This window comes from the organism of the source record quoted next, unplaced genomic scaffold, assembly GCF_019419815.1.
Source record: "Pyrus x bretschneideri cultivar Hongxiangsu unplaced genomic scaffold, Pyrus_bretschneideri_v1 Contig25, whole genome shotgun sequence".
In the NCBI taxonomy this organism is placed as follows: Eukaryota; Viridiplantae; Streptophyta; class Magnoliopsida; order Rosales; family Rosaceae; genus Pyrus; species Pyrus x bretschneideri.
The window spans coordinates 3,304,918-3,328,514 of NW_025999557.1; the positions used below are offsets into that span (position 1 = coordinate 3,304,918).

At 38.4% G+C, this 23,597-nt stretch overlaps 2 protein-coding genes across 2 annotated transcripts; one reads left to right on the forward strand and one right to left on the reverse strand.

Annotated features, from left to right (window-relative positions):
- Positions 1 to 1,478: 1,478 nt before the first annotated feature.
- Positions 1,479 to 9,183, reverse strand: LOC103931552 (F-box/LRR-repeat protein 13-like). Its single transcript, XM_048586668.1, has 6 exons — positions 8,377 to 9,183; positions 7,767 to 7,789; positions 3,262 to 3,379; positions 3,035 to 3,163; positions 2,698 to 2,945; positions 1,479 to 1,887 (listed from the first exon to the last, which is right to left on the reverse strand). The coding sequence occupies exons 1-6, from the start codon at positions 9,181 to 9,183 to the stop codon at positions 1,479 to 1,481; spliced, it is 1,734 nt and encodes a 577-aa protein (XP_048442625.1).
- A 9,529-nt stretch (positions 9,184 to 18,712) lies between these two features.
- LOC103931551 (Werner Syndrome-like exonuclease) lies at positions 18,713 to 19,758 on the forward strand. Its single transcript, XM_009341065.3, has one exon. The coding sequence runs from the start codon at positions 18,787 to 18,789 to the stop codon at positions 19,477 to 19,479; it is 693 nt and encodes a 230-aa protein (XP_009339340.2). The 5' UTR covers positions 18,713 to 18,786; the 3' UTR covers positions 19,480 to 19,758.
- Positions 19,759 to 23,597: the final 3,839 nt, after the last annotated feature.

The following is a 23,597-nucleotide window of genomic DNA, read 5'->3' on the forward strand; positions in this document are numbered from 1 at the left end:
CAAATATTTAGATATTTTATTTTCAATTTTAGTCATTTGTCTCTCATGTCATTAAATATACAATCCTACACTTTAAATGATAACAACGAAGACTAAATTTGATTTCCACAAGTATTTAAATATTTTATTTTTAATTTCAATCATATGTTTTTCTTATCATTAAATGCTATGTATATATTAAAGAATAATTTACGAATGTGATTAAATATGTGCATAAGAGAAAACAAATGTGTACTAACAAAAGTATTCCATATCTTTTTTAAGTAATTCACATTTTTTCTTAACTTCCCTTTATAAGGGCTAGTTTAGGACTACTATGTTTTTTTTTCAAAAAACTGCTTTTGCTATGCTTTAAAAATAATCAGCTGCAAAATAAAGCATATTAGCATTTGGTTAACTATATTTTAAAAGTGTTGTGAGTTTGACAAGCAGTATAAAAGCGTTTAATAAATTTTAAGGTAAAAGTGATATAATCGCATATAATGACAAAATGGACATAGTAGTGGTGGATGCGACAACAACAGTGGGGGGATGGTGGTGGTAATAGTGGTGGTGGTGGTGGTGCTAATAGTGGGATGTGGTGGTTCGAGTGCAGAGGTAACAATGGTGGTAGGAACGGTTGTAGCACCAGTGATTGCGGTTGTAGTTGTGTTGGCAATGATGACGGTTGCAGTTATAGTGGTGGTAGTGGCGGTTGTGGTTGTGGTGGTAGTGGTGGCGGTTTTGGTTATGGTGGTGGTGGCGGCGGTGGTGGAGGCAGCAGTGGTGGCAATGGTGGTAGTTTCGATTGTGGTTGTGGTCACATTGGTGGAGGTTATGGTTATGGTGGTGGTTGTAGCAACATGAATGGCGGTGGTAGACAATAGCGATCACTTTATTCTCTAAGAGATAAAATGTGTGTGGATGGCTAAATATGTCATTTTCAAAAAAGTTATGAAGGTATTACAATAATTGAAAATATTTATAGTGGCTCAACTCAGCTTTTTATTAAAGAATCTTTTAAAAGCAACGTACAAGCTACTTTTAAAAGCTGTTATTTGGAAGCTATTGCTTGTAAAATAAGCAGGATATTTTACGTTTACCAAACATTTGTTTACTACTTAACTTTAAAGGGAAGCAGTTTTCTGGTGAAAAGAAAGCAATACCAAATGGGACCTAAGTATTACTAGACTTTCTTTACCCCTTTTTGTCTTGAGTCTCCGTCTCATAGTTGCATCATCTAACCAAATCATAAATAGATATTCGGTTCACGTGTCCAAACCACCTTAACCGATTTTAAACCTAGAATTAGATTCCAAAAGTAAAATCCTCCTACATCTCGATGAATTCCACTTCACAAATCACAAGTCTTTGAAGCCATTTCGAACATTGAGAATTTTTCATATAAGTCTCCTTTCTAATCAAAAGATCAGCAGTATAAAATAGTCATCTTCTGCAAGACTTCACCATTCGTTAACTAAAACCTTGCTACTTCAATCTCATCTGGATTTCCCCGGAATGCCCTCATGGAGATAGTTTTGATTTATGACGATAAACAAATGGAACAAAATCCGGTGCATACCATGGAAGCTCTGAGCAGGCGATCCCCTGAGCAACTCTATTAGCATTTCCCACCCGTAACAACAACTGTGAAGAACCAGCGTCGATTTGCTCAAATTATCAAAAGCAGGCAGAGAACAACCCTTCAAGAAAGATGAAGTAATAAACAACAGCTGGGAAGAACCAGCGTCTTCCACGCCTTCGTTTCTTTCAATCTGTCCAGCTATGAAGGGATTAAAAACTATGATCCTAGATGTATTTTTCACCACTTCCCCCTTCCTCTCTACAAATGGGGAACATGACAACATGAATCTTGCTTGATTCTTAGACTTCGAAACCATTTTTAACCTGATGCATTTTAGAAAACATTGTCGGGTTACAACCACAGTTATAACTTGGAATAACACAAGCAAAATATATATTTACATGCATATGTACTACCACATCTTTTTTCTTTGTTTAATACAAGCAACACTGGCAATGGAAAGTTGACCTCGAACATTTGTACAAAGGTGAATGCTTTTAACCAAATTGAGTTACAAGTTGTTTACTCATACTAACACATCTATTGATAAACTAAAGTAGTGAAAATTTGCTAGTCTACCATTGTAAACAATGTATTTTTTTCTTTTTCAATGTATATTTTCAATTGATTACTTTTGATTCTAAACCTTAAAGCGGCATCAGTTGATAATAAGATCACTTTTACTCTTGTAAGAAGAGTCTTGTTCGAACTTGAGATATACTCCAACAGATGAAACAGAAATACCGATTGATCAAGAACTATTTAGTTAGAAATTAAGAATCAATTATTGTTTGCAAGTCTTTTTTCTTTTTTAGAAAACCAGATATATTAAAACTTAAATAATGTTCATAATCTGACTGATTAATTAAGCAAAACTTGTTCAAAACGATGACACAAAAAGTACAAAACAATGACTACAAACTGACTAATCGGTACTGATTACTTCAATTGTTTGTAAATCTTTGAGGCAACGTCCAAAAAAGGTGATCTCTTGAGGAACAACTGTGTGCACGATCCAGTAATGCCTTTGGAACAATGTTCCTTCCAAACTATTGAAATGTGTCTGAAAATGATGCCATTATGAAATCCCAAATCGAATTTCAACTTGACAGGTCTTTGAACCCCTTTGAAACAGTGAAACTTCCTTTGATAACACCTTCGTACGTGCATGCGGAAGATTTGTATTCCCTGAAGCGTCAATGGTCATCTTATTTAGTACTCCACCATTCTTTAACAAGTACTTTACCAATTCCATCTCACCACGCGTTCCCTTGAATCTGTTTACAGTAATAATCTTGAGCTGCGACGACAAAGAAATAGGCACAACTTCTTGTGGAATAAATTCATGCCTGAAGTCTTCTACATTGCATATGGTACAATCCTAAAATGCACGTAACATAAATAAATCATGAGAATCCGAAAGGCTGGTCTTTGTTGGTAAACAGTTGCATAAGTCGAATTATGTCTTACTTTGTATTCAAAGACGAGATATTCTAGATTAGGTGATCTCTCGAGTAAATTTGTCAGATATCTCCAGTAACCGCAATCGTAAAAAACCAGCTTCAGTTGGTTCAAATTGTCAAATGCAGGAAAATCACCCTGGATGAAAATAAGTTCAAGTAATGATCAAAGAGAAACTCATTCAGAAACTGAACATTATTTATGCGTTTTTGTATCTTAAACAGTAAAGAACTTACTTCCAAACTATGAGCTGAAAGAGACAGGTACTTGACATTGGAGACATTTCTCAGAAGTGCTATTGCGCGATCAGGCTCTTCTGCATAGAAGAGAATATCTGCCACGTCTGCAATATCACTATTAGGCATTTCTGCGTATGAGGGATCTGTTGGTATTTGACAGTTTACTAACTCAATACCAAAATATGTGGGTGATAAGTTTACAAACTCTATCACACCTCTTTCACTTTGCACTCTCAAATAAAATTGGACAAAGAAAGAAATAGAGAAAGGAGGGAAGCAACAAGCTTTGATAAAACACTTGGACTTTGATATATGAAAAGAGAGTTTACAAACTCTATAGCTTACAAGCTTAAAATGAGAATGAGAAATGGGATTTTGATGGGATGATTTACAATGCTTGAGAACTTGGGTATTTATAGCAAACCAAATGATTAAACTAAGATTATTTATTACCACACAAAACACATTAATTGCACCTAATAATTTTTATTCAACCATACCTAACATTGCCAAACTTTCAATGCCTAACTTTGACATTGATTTTCAACAATGGCTAGTAGCACCCTTTTTTTGATTTGAATTTCCAACACACCTCCTCAAATCAAAACGCCTTCATTCCTAGCATTTCACGCAGTAGCCGGAATGTTTCAATTGGCAATGGCTTTGTGAAGATGTCTGCCACTTGTTCCTTGGTGTGACAGTAGACAAGTTCAATTGTCTTTTGCTTCACATGGTCCCTTAGAAAATGGAACCTGGTATCAATGTGCTTGCTCCTTCCATGTTGAACAGGATTCTTTGCAAGTTTGATTGCAGACACGTTATCTACATGAATCACAGTCGATTCCACTTGTGGATGACACACTGACTTCAACAGATTTCTTAACCAAATTGCCTCACACACGGTTGAGGCTACAGCAACATACTCGGCTTCACATGATGACAAAGCAACAATTGATTGCTTCTTTGAAGTCCATGAGAAAGCTGTTGATCCTAGAAAAAACACATAGCCAGTTGTGCTTTTCCTTTCATCTTGGTCACCTCCCCAATCACTATCTGAATAACCAAATAATTTTGCATCTTCACCAAAATTATAAAATAGACCATAGTTTAGAGTACCTCTTATGTACCTCAAAATTCTCTTGGCGGCCAGCCAATGAGACTCCCTTGGTGTTTCCATGTATCGACTCACGAGTCCAACACCATAAACTATATCAGGTCTTGTGATTGTAAGGTACCTTAGGCTTCCAACGAGGCTTTTGTACACTGTTGAGTTTACAAACTCACCCTCTCCTCCTTTGGACAGCTTCAATCCAGTTGCGACTGGGGTATTGACAGTGTTGCACTTGTCCATATTGAACTTCTTCAATATGTCTCTCATGTACCTTTGTTGAGAGATGTAGATACCATCACTTTCTTGCTTCACTTCTATGCCAAGAAAGTATGACATTAATCCATTGTCAGTCATCTCGAATTCACTGAACATGGATTGCTTGAACTCATGGAACATTGCCTCATTGTTTCCTGTAAACAATAAATCATCTACATAGAGACAAATAATTAAGAACTCCCCTTTTTCACCATTCTTCATGTAAACTGAATGCTCGTATGGACATTTCTGAAATCCATTTTGGTGAAGGTAGTTGTCGATCCTTGAGTTCCAAGCTCGTGGTGCTTGCTTGAGGCCGTACAAAGCCTTCTTCAAACGATACACCTTATCTTCTTCTCCTTGTACTTGGAAGCCTTCCGGTTGTTCCACGTACACTTCTTCCTCAAGTACTCCATTAAGGAAGGCTGACTTGACATCTAGTTGATAAATTTTCCATTTATGATGTGCGGCAAGAGAGATTAGCAATCTTACCGTGTCAAGTCTCACAACTGGAGCATAGACTTCATCATAGTCCACTCCATACTTCTGTTTGTAGCCCTTTGCTACAAGCCTTGATTTGTATCGATCCACACTCCCATCTGCAGTGCGTTTGATCTTGTAAACCCACTTGACACCAATAGCCTTCTGATTTGGTGGGAGCTTTGTCAGCTCCCAAGTGTCATTCTTCTCGATGGCATGGATCTCTTCTTCCATGGCTTTCTTCCAACAATCTTCTTCCACAGCTTCATTGAATGAGAAAGGCTCGTGGTCTGCATACAAGCAGAAAAGGTTGGTTTCTTCTTCTTCTTCTTGTCCATAAATCTCTGTGAGGCTCCTTAACCTCACTGGAGTTGAGGAGCTGCTTTCCTCACTAGATGTAGGACCACTCCTTGCAATTCTGTGCACTGGAGTTGTTGTGATTGTTTGAGCAGGCTGTTGCTCAATCGGTGGTACAACTTCTGGTTCTTCAAAATTAGTGGAGACGATCTTCTCTTTACTGACTTCTTTGTTGTTCCACGTCCATGTCTCTTCCTCACTGAAGATGACATCTCTACTAACCACTAGTTTGCCAGTTAGTGGGTTGTAGAGCTTGTATGCCTTGGACTCTTCACTATAGCCCACAAACACACACTTCTCACCTCTATCATCAAGTTTCCTCCTCTTGGCTTCTGGAACTTGAGCATATGCAACACACCCAAAAATTCTTAGGTGTGTAACATTCGGCTTGTATCCACTCCAAGCCTCTTGTGGTGTCATCCTCTTGACACTCTTTGTTGGACATCGATTCAACAAATAAATCGAACAAGCTACAGCTTCTGCCCATAACTCTTTTGGCAAATTCTTCTCCTTAAGCATGGACCTTGTCATGTCAAGGATGGTTCGATTCTTTCTTTCGGCTATCCCATTTTGCTGTGGGGTATAGGCAGCAGTAAGTTGATGCCTAATTCCTTGCTCCTTGCAGTATGCTTGGAAAGCATTGGAGGTGTACTCTCCACCTCTATCTGATCTCACAGCCACAAGCTTGTGGTTACTTTCTGCCTCTGTGAGTGCCTTGAACTCCTTGAAAATTTTTAGGGCAGCTGACTTCTCCTTGAGAAAATAGACCCAAGTCTTTCTACTGAAATCATCAATGAAGGTAATAAAATACCTATTACCTCCATAAGACATGGGATCCAATGGACCACATATATCTGTGTGCACCAACTGCAGTGGTGCCTTTGCTCTCCATGTATCACCAACAGGGAACGATAGTCGTGCTTGCTTGCCAAGCACACAACCTTCACATACTTGGCGTGTGGCTTCAATCTGGGGTAGACCACGAACCATTCCTCCACTTGACAGCAACTTTAGGCCATTGAAATTAAGATGGCCAAATCGAAGATGCCATTTCCATGACTCATCTTCCATTACACCGATGTTGCAGCTTCCAATCTTTGTGTTCAAATTCAACGGAAACATCCGGTTCTTTGACATTCGAACACGTGCAATAAGCTTTCTCCTTGCATTCCTGAGAGTGAGAAGCATGTTCTCCATATGTATAATGTACCCTTTCTGGAGCAGTTGACCAATGCTCAGAATGTTGCTCTTCATACCTGGTATGTAGTAGGTATCGGAGATGTATTCTTCTCTTCCATCCTTCTGGATGATCTTGATCTTCCCTTTGCCTTCAACTGGCAACTTTGAGGAGTCACCAAGACTTACAGATCCATAGGCCCCTTCTTTGAGTTCGGCAAAAAACTCCTTCTTTCCACACATGTGATTACTTGCACCAGAGTCCAAATACCAAACATCTTGTTGGCTACTGGAATCATGGTGTGCTAGTAAGACTGTAAGTTCTTCATCAGTATTTCCACTTGATTCTGCCATGTTGACATGCTCACCATTTTTATGTGAACATTCATTGGCATAATGTCCATATTGCTTACAGTTGTGACACTGGATATGCGCATTTCCTCGAGTAGATCTCCATTCCTGAGACTGACCTTGATTTTGTGCATAGCCTCGACCTCTTCCTCGGGCTCGTCCTCGGCTACGGTTGGATGAGCTCCCACGACGTGAGTTCCACTGCCCACGACCTTTATTTGGTTTGTCAATATTCAACTTTGACTCCAAAGCTTGCTCTAGCGTTGTGGGGCTTGCATTCTTCTGAATGCGTTGCTCGTGAACTAGGAGGGATCCTAGTAGCTCTTCTGCGCTCATCACCTCCAAATCCTTGGATTCCTCAATGGCAGTCACCACATGCTCAAACTTAGATGTGAGTGACCGGAGTATCTTCTCCACAACTCGTACTTCATCGAGTCTCTCGCCATTTCTCCTCATCTGATTTACTATCACAATGAGCCTTGAGTGATAGTCGGAGATGCTCTCCCTTTCATTCATATGAGCAGTTTCAAAATCTGCTCGAAGTGATTGTAACCTCACTTTCTTGACTCGATCTACTCCTTTGTAGATTGTACTGAGTGTATCCCATACTTGCTTGCTCGTTGTTGCTTCTGCAACCTTCTCGAACGTTGAATCTTCCAAACCCTGGTATAGAAGATACATCGCCTTTTGGTCCTTCTTTCGTAAGTCCTTGAGAGTGTTCCTTTGATCCGCAGTATATACGGCTTCTTGCTCGGCAGTGGGTACAACATACCCACTACTGACAACTTCCCATAGCTCCTGTGATCCAAACAATGCTTTGAATTGGATGCACCATCTTTCATAATTTTCTTTCTTCAATGTGGGAACTTGGAGTTGCACTAAGTTGGACGCCATAACTGCTGCACCTGCCAGAATGGTATTCTGGCTCTGATACCAATTGTTGGTATTTGACAGTTTACTAACTCAATACCAAAATATGTGGGTGATAAGTTTACAAACTCTATCACACCTCTTTCACTTTGCACTCTCAAATAAAATTGGACAAAGAAAGAAATAGAGAAAGGAGGGAAGCAACAAGCTTTGATAAAACACTTGGACTTTGATATATGAAAAGAGAGTTTACAAACTCTATAGCTTACAAGCTTAAAATGAGAATGAGAAATGGGATTTTGATGGGATGATTTACAATGCTTGAGAACTTGGGTATTTATAGCAAACCAAATGATTAAACTAAGATTATTTATTACCACACAAAACACATTAATTGCACCTAATAATTTTTATTCAACCATACCTAACATTGCCAAACTTTCAATGCCTAACTTTGACATTGATTTTCAACAATGGCTAGTAGCACCCTTTTTTTGATTTGAATTTCCAACAGGATCCACATTGGCCTTGACTATGAGATTTTCCTTGATCAACAAAGAAAAATTTAACAAACTAGTAAGTAGCTGGACATCAAGGGATTCAAGTTTTGGAGCGTCAATACAAATCTTGAACTCCTCATCAAAATCGTCAAACTCCAAACATATAGCTAACGTCTTCAGTGATGGTGCAGAGATGTTGATATCCAGACTTTCAACATCATAATCGTCAAGAGATCCCCCAATTCTCAAACCTTCCAGTACAGGAAGGTAAGATAAAACATTTTTCACTGATTCAATATCAGGATGATGAATTAGAACATAGAGGAACTTGAGATTTGGAAAACACTTTGATGTAAGAGAATGAGCAATAAAATGAAACTGCAGCTTCAAAACTTCTAGTGTTTCGCACATGAAATTTGTTTGAGGCAATTCCAAATTGTCGTCTGGATCAAAGTGAGAAACACAAAGATCAAGTTCAACAACCTTCCGTCTAATTGCACTGTGAATCCAACGATCAATAGGTGGGGGTTCGAAGTAGTCATGGTCACATCGAAGATGGAACTTTTGGATGCGTGATAAGTCAGGAGAGTCAAGTACATGATCCACAAATGATATAAACGCATTAACATTAGGGTAGTCATCGTCACAAAAGTACAGATTAGGAACGCAAGTCCATATGTTGTTCCATTTCTTAGACAAAACGGTGGTCCTAACAACATACTTCGTTGGAAGAAATGAAAGTATGTGGCAAAGAACCTCATTTGGTAGTGCACTTATCCTATCACTGACTCTCTCTTGAGGCTTTGGCATTGAACCCATTTGTACCTTTTAGTCAAAATTTAAAAAGATAAGCATATTTATGATGTGCATATAGTAACTTACAATCTAATGGAGAAGTAAATGAGCAAAAATTTGAGCATATCATATTTCAAATCGAGTATTTACAAATGAATGCCAACAACTTTGCATTTAACCATAATGTCCTCTAATGATAATGGCCTTCTCAAATATCTAATTACTATTTCTTAATGAAAACAAACAGTTCAAAGAAAATATTCATTATATTGGAACAATTGTTCCGGATACTATATTCGAGACGGAATGAACAAAATAAAGATTTCATATTCTCTAGAGATAAACAACAGAAAGGGTAAGACTTAAATTTCTCTATTCCTCTAGTGTTTTTGACAGTTTTCTTGGTAGCCAAACAGATGTTAATGGAAAGGAAGTCAAAATGCTAGTGAGACAATATCTGAAGTATGAGAGTGAAGCACAAAACAATACACAGTTTTTAAAATTCACTTGCTACTAAAATAAATCATGACTAATATGATTCTTTTCTCTGTATAGATTTTTGGTCAGTTTGAGATGAGTCTATTCAGCAGACCATTGAATAAGGAGATCATATTCCAAACATACATTTCATTTGATAAAACGAAAATGCAAATTAAGGGAGTTTTGAATATCAAACCAAGGGTTTTGAACTTTTGAATCTTAGGGTTTTCATTTGATAGACCCAAATTTTCAATCTTAGGGTTTTCATTTGATAGACCCAAATTTTCATTCTTAGGGTTTTCAGTTTCATGCGGCAATGAAATTTTGAGGGGATGAGGGGTCAATAGTTATCTATTTATACATAGAACACTTTGATAGCAGGTCCCCTCATACTTTTTTATGAACAATACGAATCTTCACGGTACATGTGTCATAATCAGAATCGTTCAATACGAACGCTACACCTCCCTTTGGGCTGTCTTTGTTTATTAATGACGAGATTGCATAATTATGAAAGATTACAAAATAAATATATACATTTAAAGGAACCAATCTGGAGAAAAAAATTACAAGTTCTCATTGCCAGTAAAAGGAAGTTGATATATTATCATATAATAGGAAAAACAATCAAATATAGTAAGAGCACTGTTCCATATTCAGCATCCAAATCCTCAAGCATAGACAGCAAAGTGCATATCACATACCGCAATCAAATTCATAACAAAGCTTGACGAAAGAAAAGAAATGCATAACGTTAATCTCTGATGCTTCAAGCAGAAATTGCAGTTTGTCCGATATAGAGATATTTCAGTTTTTCCACCCTTCGCAACCAAACCTAATTGCTACTTAATTTCTTTCATTCCTTCACATTCAGTCGATCTAACTTTAAAGCGATTGAAAACCACGGGCCAGCATGAATGCCGCACCCCATAACTCTTCCACATTACACAAAATCACCAATGGAACATGCATCCAGACTATCCAGTAGCATCCTTCACTTCATCCAAATTACCCCTTCCATTTCCTTCTTACAATTGTAAATGAAACAAGTTCCGATTTACTTACCTTAAAAAGATGAGCTGAAAGGGATAGATGTTTAACATTGTAAATCCTTGCCGGAAGCTTGGTTCCACGGTCAGAATTGAGGAATTGGTTCATTTGCATGATGGTCATGGAGGTCAATCTTGGCTTTGAATAGAAAATGCGCTTTCTGTAAAATATAATCTGAGAAACCCAGCGGGCATCAAGGTTTTCGAGCAAAAGCTCATGTAAAACATTGTACCCATCTTCAAAGTGCACAGTTAAGGAAAATAAATATTGAAATTAAAAACTACATCATACGCTTTTATAGCCAAATTTTCAAGTACAGGCCAGTTCAGGAAAAACTTAAACATTGAGTCATTTTCAGGATAATTAAGTATCATATAAAGGAACTTGAGACACGGGAAACAACCGGATGCGGGAACATTGATAATAAAATTCGACCTCGGTCAAAACCATTAGTGTTTTGGACGTGAAAAAGCTATTAGGCAACTCAATAATCTGGTCTCCATATGTAGCAGCATAAAGATCAAGCTCAATAAATTATATTTCTAGCTACAAGTAGTGTGAATCCAACTATCAACGTGAGAAGAACTGACGGTATGAAAATAATCACAGGCATGACCAAATTTTTGGATATCCGATGAATCATGGCTGCTCAACAAAATTTTAAAAGAGCACCAGAATCAGCAGGAAAATTCCCGCAGCGGAAGTCTAGATAGGGTTAGAAACACATACATTTTCCCATCGTGTAGTCAGAGGGTTGTCAGGCAATGCAGTGATTCTATCTCCATCGCTTGCTTGACGCTTTAATATCGAACACATTTGTACCCTGATACTTAAACCTCCCCTCATCCGTGTCTGGTCATTTGAGCTAAGATTGAGTAGAGTAAATACGAATTTTTAAGCTCTGGATGGAAATAACTATAATCTGCATTTAGTTTATCAATAAATTACTTGAATGCTAATTCTCTTCCCACGATCACAGATATCCACTTGTAAATAATTCCATTTTCCTAAGATTTTTATTATTAAATTTAAGAGAACCTTAACTGAACACTAATTTTCTCCTCTTACACACCCTTCTTATTTTTTGTCACCAAATTGAATAAAATCAAACAAAATCATTAACGAAAATGATTAAACAGAGGTATGCAAGGGAGAAAATTGGTGGTTGGCAGGTTTTGTTTTGTTTGTTCATTTTTTCCTAGAGAAAGACGACACAAAGTATAAGACTTAATTTTCTCAAATATTCTTTGGCAGTCTTCTTGGTAACCAAACAGAAAGTTACAGAATGATAAGGAAATCATTTTTATAGGGAAAATGATATATAACCTGGTAGAGCTGAGCTGCTGTGATTACCCTGGAAAATACGAACTGGTTATCACCATCGCCATCTCTACAACTCTCTAGGGTTTATTCAAAACTATCTTCTATCTATTTTGATGTCGAACTTTTAGCTCCAAATACAATTATATTTTTATCTTAAAAATTATAAATAAAAAAATTACTAATGATGCCCACGTTTTTAGGGCATGGTCTCCGGTCCTTGATCCATGAGTTAGCCTGCTAATAAGAAGCCAGCTAATAAGATCCAAAATTTGGCCCATACTTATGTAATAATGCCGATATTCAAATGTAGCAAATTCCTGGTGCAACTTCTTCTTTTCCATATGTTAACGATTTGCACATATCGTCATTTTACTCGAAACTATACCATTCTTCAACAAATACTTTGCCACTGCCATCTCAACATGTCGTCCCTGGAATCTCCGTATGGAGACAATCTCGAGCCAAAACAAACAAACAGGCACAAATTTTGGTGGATTCCACTGATGCTCTGAGAACCTCGAACTACATTCGGCACTCTGACAGTTATTCAAAAAGAGTGAATTGAGAAACTGTAAACACATCGATTTTACTAGCATCTTCTAAGTCGAGATGTTGTAGATTCTGTGATATCTGGAGCACTGTGTTGAATAAGAAGAGTATCCAAAATAACTCTAATGATCCCAAGAAGAAGAAAATAGAGTACTCTTAAAGAAAGCTCACAAAACAAACTAATTAGCAAAGCTTTTCTTATTTAGCTCTAGGCTTTGTTTCTCCTTGGATGATGTACAATGCTTGAGGACTTGGGTATTTATAGCAAACCAAATGAAAGCTACACCACACACTTACTTCACCTACAACATCCACCTACTTCACCTACAACCTCCACTTACTTCACCAACTTCACACACTTACTTCACCAACCTCACACACTTACTTCACCTACAACATCCACCTACTTCACCTACAATTGACATTGATTCTCAACACACTGCTGGTAGCAAATCCCAGTAATAGCAATTATGCAAAACCTAGTCCTCTGGGAGGAAGTATTGATGACGACAACCCTTCATGAAAATATATAGACACAGATCAAAATAAACGCTTTCAGAAATTTATTTTGCCTACTATTTCAAATCATAAAGGCGTATGTCAACAGCCTCTATGTTTAGGGAAGAAAGAACACTAAGATAGATCAGTATCAAGGAAGGTACACAATTCTACAAGCAATAGTGTAAAGGAACAAGAGTCAGGGTATACTTACTGCACATTCGCCTGAAAGAGAAACATGTTTTACATTGGCAATTGCTCCCAAAAGCGCAATGACAAGATTGGCAAAAACAGTACTTCATTCCTTTTCTCGACAGGCTTCGAGAACAATATTGGCTTTGAAAACAGAATCCCTCCATACCCTACAAATGAACATAAAAACAAACTCTTCTAAAACAAAAAAGTACTCATTAGCAACTTTGAAAACAGAATCCTCCCAAACCCTACAATTGAACTTGGAAATTATACTTTCCTGATACCTGAAATTGCATTTCAACTCGACAAGTCTTTGAATCCCTTTGAAACTGTAAAACTTCATCGAACATCGCCTTGTTACATGCACAAACGAAGTGCACTAAGCTTACTCTAGTTCAAAGACAATATATTCTAGATTAGGTGATCTCTCAAGTAACTTTGTTAGAAAATCCCCAGTAACCATCATAAGAAACCAACGTCACTTTGTTCAAATTGTCAATACCATACCAATGTGTCAAAACCAAATAGGCAAAGCTTCAAGTACAGAAATAGTCAAAGCTTCAAACCAAATAGTCAAAGCTTCAAGTACATTTGTCAAAACCAAATTTGCAAAGCTTCCAAGTGTACCATCTATAGTCAAAGCTTCAGGTACAGGGCAGCAAGAAATGAGTCTTTCAACAGAGTTGTCAGGATAATGAAGTGTAACATGGAGAAACCTGACGCGTTGGGAAACAACCCGACGGGGGAGGAGAACAGGCAGTGCAATTTGAAAAAATCTTCAAAACCACCAATGTTTTGCACATGAAAATGCATTGAGGAAACTCAAAAGTGGTTCTGGGCTTATCAAGGCAATGATGAAAATCAAGTTCAACAACATTGCGCCTAGCCGCAGTGCAAACCCAACCATCAACTCGGGTGAAATGAGATTGGTAGTTACAAAAGAGAGTAAATTTTTGGATGTCTGATGAGTCACAAAAGAAGAGTACTCGATCAACAAATGTCTTAAAGCGACTAGGACAACCTTCAAAGGGATCTTCACCTTTACCTTCAGACGAAAAACTTTTATGACCATCAGTGAATTCTAAATTTGGAACAGAAGTCCAAATGTTGTTCCATCTCGTAGACAAAACGGTGGTCCTTACAGCAAGCATTGTTTCAAGGAAAGAAAGTATGTGACAAGGGATTGTATCAGGCCATACACTGATCCTATCCTATCTCCATCGTTTGCTTGACGCTTTGACATCAAAGCCATTTGTATTCTGATACTAAATCCTCCCCTCCACCACCACACCCCCAACAAAGGGAACACACCACTATATTTCGAATTTTGAGAATTTGCTGATTAATGGCAATAATCATAAGTTTTACATGTAACAACAAATTAAGTCCTTGAATGCTAATTTTCTTCACAGATATCTACTCATAAAATTCCATTCCGCTAAGAATTTTATTATGCCGAGTCTAGTAGCATGGGTTTGTAACTAAGCAGAGCATTAAAGTGATTGGTTGCCTCCTAACCAGGTGAGGTTATGGTGGTCTTGGTCTGTCAGCGCATTTGAATGCTAACGGCTACTTGGCGTCAGCATGATGCCAGCTAGCAACGGTTAGCTAACATCATGCTGCTGTCAGGTTAACGTTGGAATTTGATAAATGACTAAGATGTAAAGATCTATAGGATTCTCACCATTTGAATCTAGATGGGATCCAAATCCTCCCTCGTGTATACACCTTCTGTGTCCCGTTTTGAATTTTATTTTAATTATTCTAATCATTTGTCATTTACTACATCGTTCAAAGATCATTTTTAAAATATATACATATTGAGAATCATTAACATAACAAATTATTAAGTGGTACTGTAATACCACGTCAGTCGTGATATTTTCATTCAAATTTCCGCCATATGTCATTATTTTTGCACAACTGAAATTTGATATCATTTTTATCATTTAAATAAATTTAAAAAAAGAAAGAAAAAAAAAGAACATAATAGATCGAACGATCTCTTTCCCCCTCCAACCTAATCCGGTAATCCTTACCGCACACCACCCTGGTTTCCTGATTACTCAAGTGTTTTTTTGTCTTTGGAAGAACCAATCCGATAATCATTTCGATCTCCTACCGAAGGAGGGTCAAATGGTGGGGATCCTAGGGATCGTTATATTTTAGCCATTCATCAAATTCAAACGGTAACCTGACGACAACATGATATTAGCTAGTCATTGCTAGTTGGCGTCATACTGATGCCAAGTAGACGTTGGCATTCAAATTGGCTGAGCTGGAGGGCTGTCAAAATGTCAAGCTTGACATTCTAGCACTGGAAGGCTGGGTTAGTGGGCTGGAGATGTCACATCCCGACTCGAGCTCCACCACATCCTGGGCTCGACTCTGCCATGGCACGATATTGTCCGCCTTAGGCCCGACCATGCCCTCATGGTTTTGTTTTTGGGAACACACGCGAGAACTTCCCAGTGGGTCACCCATCATAGGATTGTTGTCAAGCGAACTGGCTTAACTTTGGAGTTCTGATGAACTCCGAAGCTAGTGAACTTCCCAAATGCCTCGTGCTATATGGAGGTGGGTATATACATATAAGGCATAGAGGATCCTCTTCCCTGGGCGATGTGGGATCTAACAATCCACCCCCCTTAGGGGCCTGACGTCCTCGTCGGCACACTTCCGCCCAGGGATTGGCTCTGATACCAAATTGTCACATGCTGACCCGGGCTCCACCACATCCTAGGCTCAACTCCCCCGTGACACAATATTGTCCGCTTTAGACCCCGACCACACCCTTACGGTTTTGTTTTTGGGAACTCACACGAGAACTTCCCAGTGGGTCACCCATCCTGGGATTGTTCTCGCACGAACTCGCTTAACTTCGGAATTCCGATGAACTCCGAAGCCAGTGAGCTTTCAAAAAGCCTTGTGCTATATGGAGGTGGGCGTGTGCATATAAGGCATAGAGGATCATCTCCCCTAGGCGATGTGGGATCTAACAAGAGGGTGAAACAATTTTCGTGTTATTATTAGCTATTTTTAGCCCTATGGCCCTTTGACCGTGTCGGTTGGAAATGGCCTTAATGAACGCAAGTCCCCTTCAATCCCATTAAACATAGTCCCACTATGTAACAAACACAGAACTGCACTAATGAGTAGTCCAGTGAAGGTTAGTGAATCCAAACAAACGCACCCTTATATTTTTGACCCTTCAATATCGAGTTTTTGGCTCGGAACTGTGGTGTGGCCACGTCACCTACTTGTCATTGCAAATAATATAAAAGTGCTACTAAATTCACCTCATTGTCTTATTTTCCACCCACCTTTTAGTCAAAATGTTATTGACATATACATCCTTTTAGAAAAATACTTTTAGACCCTTGTTTATAAATGGGTAGCTGACGTGTAAATGCCACATCACCATCAACCACCATAACCACTTCAATTTGTACAAAAAAATGTTGGGTTATAGGATTTAGGTTGGATGAGATTCATTCAAAACCTAAATGAGGATGGGGTTTGGGGGCTGTCTAGAGTAAGGATTATGGGTTGGCTATGAAGTTGGAGAAGGATTTGGTTATGGCGTGAAAAGGGGGACATGTTTAGGTGGCAGAGAGGCAGAGATCAGGAGAGAGTGTGGTGGTGGGTAGGGGAGAAAGATACTTGATTGTTTAGATGGGTTGCGAGTTGGGGTAAGTGGGCAGACTGGGGCTACGGCTGTCGCTATGAATGTGGTGCTGCGATTAAGGAAGGGATATATTAAAAAAATCTATAAAAGTTTGAATATATATTAAAGGTTATTTTAGGAATAATAAATGATGGGAAAATAACATTTTAGTTTTTTTTTAACATTTTAAGGTGAGTGAAATTATAATATGGGTAGAGAAATAGGACAATGAGATGAGTCTATCAACACTCATAATATAATTAAATAGCTAAACAAAAGAAAACTAGACTTTCGAGCTAGCACATGACTTTTGGGCCATTGGTCAATATCATTGTCGGTAATAGAACTAGTAAAATATTATGAATATATTATCAAGAACATCAATACAAAATACGTTATTTAATATAAGATAAGACGGAGGTTCATCACAAAGAATTTATGTACCCCATCATATATCTTGTCACCAAGCTCTTTATGACAAAACCCAACTGAAAGAATTGTCCTTTGCTCGTTAGTTTGAAACTTTAGATGATGAAATATCACTCTATCGCTTTTTGTCCAAAAAATAAAAATAAAAATAAAAAACTAGGCTACAGCATTGGAATTTTTTCAAACTTTGAGCGTACTCAGATGTGCATGGTGGTCATGGAGGACAATACTGGCTTTGAATAGATGGTCTGCATTCTCCAAAACATGATTTGACAAACCCTGCTCCCTGGAGATCAAGGGTTTCAAGCTTTGGGGCCGAAATAACAAGTAGTCCCCATCTTTCAAAGAATCATAAGACCCCAATGTTATTTTCAACCTCTTCAGTTCAGGAGCATGAATTAATGTTGAAATTTATAACTTTGCTATGTCTGCGAGATCCTTCTATAGCCAAATCTTCAAGTAAGGGGCAGTTCCAGAAAAGCTGTAAAATTGAGTTATCTTAAGGATCCTAATGCCGGAACATTGGTGATAAACTTCAAAAACTTTAGCGTTTTGCATGTGAAAAGGTTTTCGGGCAACTATAAATCTCAACACAAAATCAAGTTCAACAAAGTTATGCAGAATAGCTTGCGAATCCAGCCATCGACACAAGATGAACTGTTGATGTCATTGCGTGAAGGCGAAACTTTTCAATGTCTGAAGAATCAAGTAAGGACAGTACATGCTCGACAAAAGCAATAGAGTGTGGGAGAAGTATGCCGCGAATGTCAAGGGTGGGAGCAGACACCCATACATTCTTCCGTCTCGTAGACAAAATGTCGGTTTTGTTTCGACGAATGGAAGCATGTGCCGAAGCACTCGTCTGGTAATTCAATGATCCTATCATGATCCGTTGTTTGACGCTTTAACTGCAATTATTTGATCAATTTGTATTTTCGGTTTAGGTTCACATGCCAAAAGCAGTTGCGGACCAACTCACCCGCGGCGGTTTTCTCGGATGCAGATTGCTAGAGATTACTTAGAGGGAAAGCAATTTAAACGAGTTCCAATTAGAATAAAATTCAAAGTTGTTACACGTTTAATACCATTAGGATTCGATAAATAACCGCAACACTTTCAAATCTCCACTTTACCCTCGTGAAATTAACTTTCTTGTTATACAATAATCCACATAATACAGGGGCAAAACTGTCACTTTGTCATAAACTAATCTCTGCTTTTCAAATACGGAGAAGAACGCGGGTTGGAAAAATTAAAAACCCGGAACTTTATGCGGGTCCAGCGGGATTTCTGTCGACGAGATGAAACGCTGCGTTTCGGTTTTCACTTTACCAAAACAAATCCCCAGAGGAGGTCAACAGGCGGTCTTCTTCTTCTTCTTCTTATTCTTCCTCTTCCTCTCTCTCTCTCTCTCTCTCTCTCTGCACTCAGCCAGGATGGCGATCAGCATAGTGGACTACCAGCTACCGTACGACACCCACAACGAGTACGACGTGACGTTTTACGGCGACAGAATCCACACCATGCTCACCAACAGCCCCGCCATGGTAGAATCCTGGCTCTCCACCATCACCCTCGCCAACCCCAACCACCGCATCGTCGGCCTCGACGTCGAGTGGCGCCCTAACTTCAGCCGCAACTCTGACAACCCGATCGCCACCCTACAGCTCTGCACCGGTCCCAACTACGCCGGCTCCCTCCGAATCCCGCCCGGCACTGTGCTTCCCGGCGTCTGCTTGGACCCCAATTGCCTCATCTTCCAGGTCTTACACTCAGAATCGATTCCCCAGTCCCTAACCAACTTCCTCGCCAATCCCGCCTTCACGTTCGTCGGCGTCGGGATCGAGAGCGATTGTGAGAAGCTACTTTTGGACTACGGGCTGCGGGTCGCCAATGCGGTTGATCTTCGGGGTTTCGCGGCGCTTAGGTTGGGGGTTTTGGAGCTGGGGAACGCCGGGTTGAAGCGGTTGGCGAGCGCAGTGCTGGGGAAGGAGCTGCAGAAGCCGAAGAGGGTGACGATGAGCAGGTGGGACAGTCAGTGGCTTACTTATGATCAGATTCAGTATGCTGCTGTTGATGCTTTCATTGCTTATGAGATTGCTAGGCAATTGAATCTTAGGGGTGCTTAGTGGATTGCAATTCGACATTGTTGCGGTGAGAATTCAAATGTCGATTTTCTATGGCTTTAGCACGATTGCTTACAATGTTGGGTAAGTTTAGAAATTTGGATTACAATGCTGGTTTTAATGGACCTGAATTAGGGATTTCGGTCGACATTGTGGATAACTTTTCGGGTTGATGTGTGTTAGTTGCACTTATGAGCTTGTTTAGTTACTGCTTTACTTTTCTCATCTGATCAGATGGTTCTGACTTTGGCTTATGTATATACATATATCGTTGTTTCCTGATTGCCTCTGTTCAATGCGAGTTTGTGGAATGGAACAGAGATGTTGAAACTTCGAGATGAAAATTGAAATGTCGGGTTTTTTATGCATTTAGTAGCATAATAGAAATTTGTTTACATTGTTGGGTAACTTTAGAAACTTGGGTTTGCTTTGCAGGTTTAATCAGTCGTAGTTAGGGATTGGATCGATATTGTGGAAAGCTTTTGCTATTGGTGCTTTGTTATTGCAATTTTTGAGTTAGTTTAGTAATTGCTTGATGTTTTCCATCTGATCAGAATTTTCTGACTTTGGCATATGTATATGCACATATTGTTGGATTCCTGTTTTAATCTGTTCAATGCAAGTAGGAAAGGTAAGCAACTCCTTCTCGTTTGATTGCATGATTGGTATTAGTTGGACTAACTGGTTTTGGATCCTGTTGAACAAAAAATCATAGTTTCGGTGACATTGAAGCGTTCTCTTTTCTTTGATCACAAGAAACGATAATAGTCTGCCTGATGATGAATTATTATAGGACCAATCTGCTGAAAGGAACTCCAAAATGCTCTCTTTGTAGTTGATATAAAATGAGACTTGTTAGGAATTTCCTTTTGGTCTGCACCCAGAAGAATTGCAACTTAGTTTCGTATTGGTCGAGACTTGATAGTATTGGTCAATTTTCTCATTAGATTTGTTGAGGGGAGTCCTTGAATTGCTGCTTAATCGGTCATTTCTGACTGTAAGAGCCAGTTTCTCATATGTGGTGCGTACAGGTTTATGTTCCCATGTTTACAATTTGAGCTTGCATCAAACCGTATTGTGATTTAATTTGTTTCATTCCTCCAATCTGTCCAATTTTTAAGTGGTAGAATGTGATGGGTCTGCATCCACGCCACACCCCTCTACTTTTCCTCCGTACAGGAAAGGAAGAGAAAACTCCTTCCCTTTTTCCGTCCACCCCAAACATTTCCATCTCAGCTGGGTATAGGAGAAGGGGCAGTTGGCTTAGTATAGATTGTCGATAGTTCCTTGGGTCGGTTGAGTAATGTAGTTTGCTCTGCTCATAGCAGGCTTGTTCTTCAAGAACAAAAGTAGCAAGAGAAAAGCTTTTGCACCGACGCATTATTATGGATGACCATTTGTAGTGTAGAGGAATTTGAGACTTGGAAGTACAAGTATTACAATTTGACAACAATTTCAAAGCCGCCAGCGTTTCTGACATGAAAATGGCTTCGAGGGCGACAGCAAAGTTGTGTCATTTGCATCACTTGCATAAAGATCGATGAAGATCAAGTTCAACAGCATTGTGCCTGATGCAGTGTGGATTCAACCATTGCTACGAGAGAAACCCTCAACAGCATGGTTTTAATTATTGTTGTAAGCACTGCCGTATTGGTTTAGTTGCTATTGATCCTTAATCATGTCTACACAGGTGGGTAGTGGTGGCGTTTTTCGTGACTCTAATGGTCTTTTTAGGAGCGTTTGCTTTGTCTTCTTATCCAAATGGAATTGTTGCAGAGATTGTTACTCTGATTGAGACAATTCAAATTGCGTGGGTTAAAGAGTGGCATCATATTTTGACACAATATTTGACACAAGTTTTAGATTATTAGATCATTCCATTTGGTTGATATATAATCTGACATGGCAATTAATTTAATTTTTTTTATTTTCAAACAAATACATATTGACAATAATATTCTAGGAACAATTACATATAGAGCCAAATTAAAATTAAGATTACATTTTGGCAAGAGACCAAGCTTTTTCGATTTATTTAAGAGATGAACAAAACTTATCCATGATCGACACATGACTCCAGAGAGCAGATGGTGCAAGAAATACATGCAATATACACAATGAAATATTAGAAATAATACCTCAAAATAAAGCTTGTTGGTGGGCTATCGCCCACAAATATAAACACAAGGTATGTACACCAAAATACTCTAGGGTACCATGCCCGTGGGCTCCCAAAATAGATAATCCAACATAATACAAGGAAGGGTACAAGGGTAACCCAATTGCCCCAAGCTCAATGACCTTTCTGTTTTACCCCACTAGCTCCTCGTATCTACTCAGTCCTTTCACTTGCACAATCGTCTCGTCCCGTCATCATGGGAATGGTGCACCGGCAAAGTAAAAATCTAGATAAGTTGCAAACTCGTGTGAGTGACAATAATTGAAAGTATGTGATAGGAATAAAGACAAGTCCATCGCTCTCAGTTTAAAATCATTAACAAAAATCCTTACTTTGTGAAACCATAGTCAAATCTCGCTAGAAACTTCAAAGGAGACACATAGATGTCCATCGCCCTTTCTAGATTGACCCACAAAGGTTTTCAATCCTCTATTTCATAAAAACGCTAAAAGTAGGGCTAGAGTGACATAGTGCAGTCGAAGCCTACAATTTATAAGATTCCGCGTTCCATACTCATAATGGAACCGAATTGGAAGTAGGATTCCATACTCACTCAATGGAATCCATAGGATACAAGCTCGAGATCAAAACCCCATGGCACTAAGTTAGAGGTCCGCTACCAGCTTTCTCATTTCACAATCATTTCAAATACGCATGGAAGAACACATTCCTTATAATAGACCGATGACTGAATTGAAAAGCAACATTAATTTTAATAGAAAACATATTTATAATTCAATGCCACATCCATAAAGTATATCACATGAGAATTTCAAGGTTAATCACTGTATTGCATATATTAAAGTCACTCATCTAGAGTCCGCACTGTAGCACCCTAGTACAAAGTTCAAGTGCTTAAGTACAATCAATGCCTATAAACAAAGCACAAGTCTCGTCTCAAAAATCTATTGATAAAACACATAGTTCTAGATTGTACATGCCAACTACAATATTCAAGAATGATTCGGGACATGTTGGCCAAAAAATCAACCATCATTCAAAGTGGTTCACGCAAAGGTCAACAATCCTAATTATTTTAATTCGAAAGATCCGCACATCAAATTTCTGATCCATAATTTCTAAAGGCACACACTACTACAAAAGGGGGCTATAGTGTCGGAGGGTGGTGTCGCTTTAATCTAATATAGTAGCGGATTAGGCAGTTGCGACACTAACTGAACATGACGTCGGATTTACTGTCGCTTATAAGCGTTATTAAATGTTTATGTCGCTTTTAAACCGACGTATTTTAATAATTTTTAAATACTAGTGTCGCTTTTAAGCGACATAAAGTGTGTATATATATATATATATATATATTAAATTATATATATATTAAATTAAATTTTATATCCCTAAAAACTATAATAATTATATATATATATATATATTAAATTAAATTTTAAAAAATTGGTGATCATTGGATTGGCTTAAATATACATACGATTCAATTTCTTAAGTGTTATACATACAAAATAAATAAATTTAAATCTACTTAATATATATATATACACACACACCATTGAACTTGATTGGATACGAATTCTATGAAACTAATTTCGACAGTTATAAACGAAAAATCACGATTTAACGGTTATTTTAACTCCGATTTTGATGATTTTTTACACCTACACTCCTGACCCTATATGAATACAATGAATGGATTCGATCGTCAAATTAAAATATTTACACAAGTGGATACCACAAAATATTATGTTATACTTAATGAAAGTATAGATAAACTCTAAGTGTTAGTCAATCTATTGTTTTGATGGGATACAAATTCTCCGAAACTAATTTCAACGATCTCAACCGTCAAACTTGTTTGCATATGCTTCGAGATCACATCAGCAAAAAATCACAAAAAACAAACATTCAGAGATCAAGTAACGGGACAAAGCTTTTCGACGGTTATAAACGAAAAATCACGATTTAACGGTTA

Bases quoted from the DNA above. Each gene is read 5' to 3' on its own strand.
- LOC103931551 (XM_009341065.3), top strand. From the start codon at position 18,787: ATGGCGATCAGCATAGTGGACTACCAGCTACCGTACGACACCCACAAC.
- LOC103931552 (XM_048586668.1), bottom strand. From the start codon at position 9,183: ATGGGTTCAATGCCAAAGCCTCAAGAGAGAGTCAGTGATAGGATAAGT. The intron at 3,164-3,261 runs GTAAGTTCTTTA...ATTTTCATCCAG, and splicing joins TTTCAGCTCATAGTTTGGAA to GGTGATTTTCCTGCATTTGA. The intron at 1,888-2,697 runs GTTTCAAAGGGG...AAAATGCATCAG, and splicing joins TTATCAAAGGAAGTTTCACT to GTTAAAAATGGTTTCGAAGT.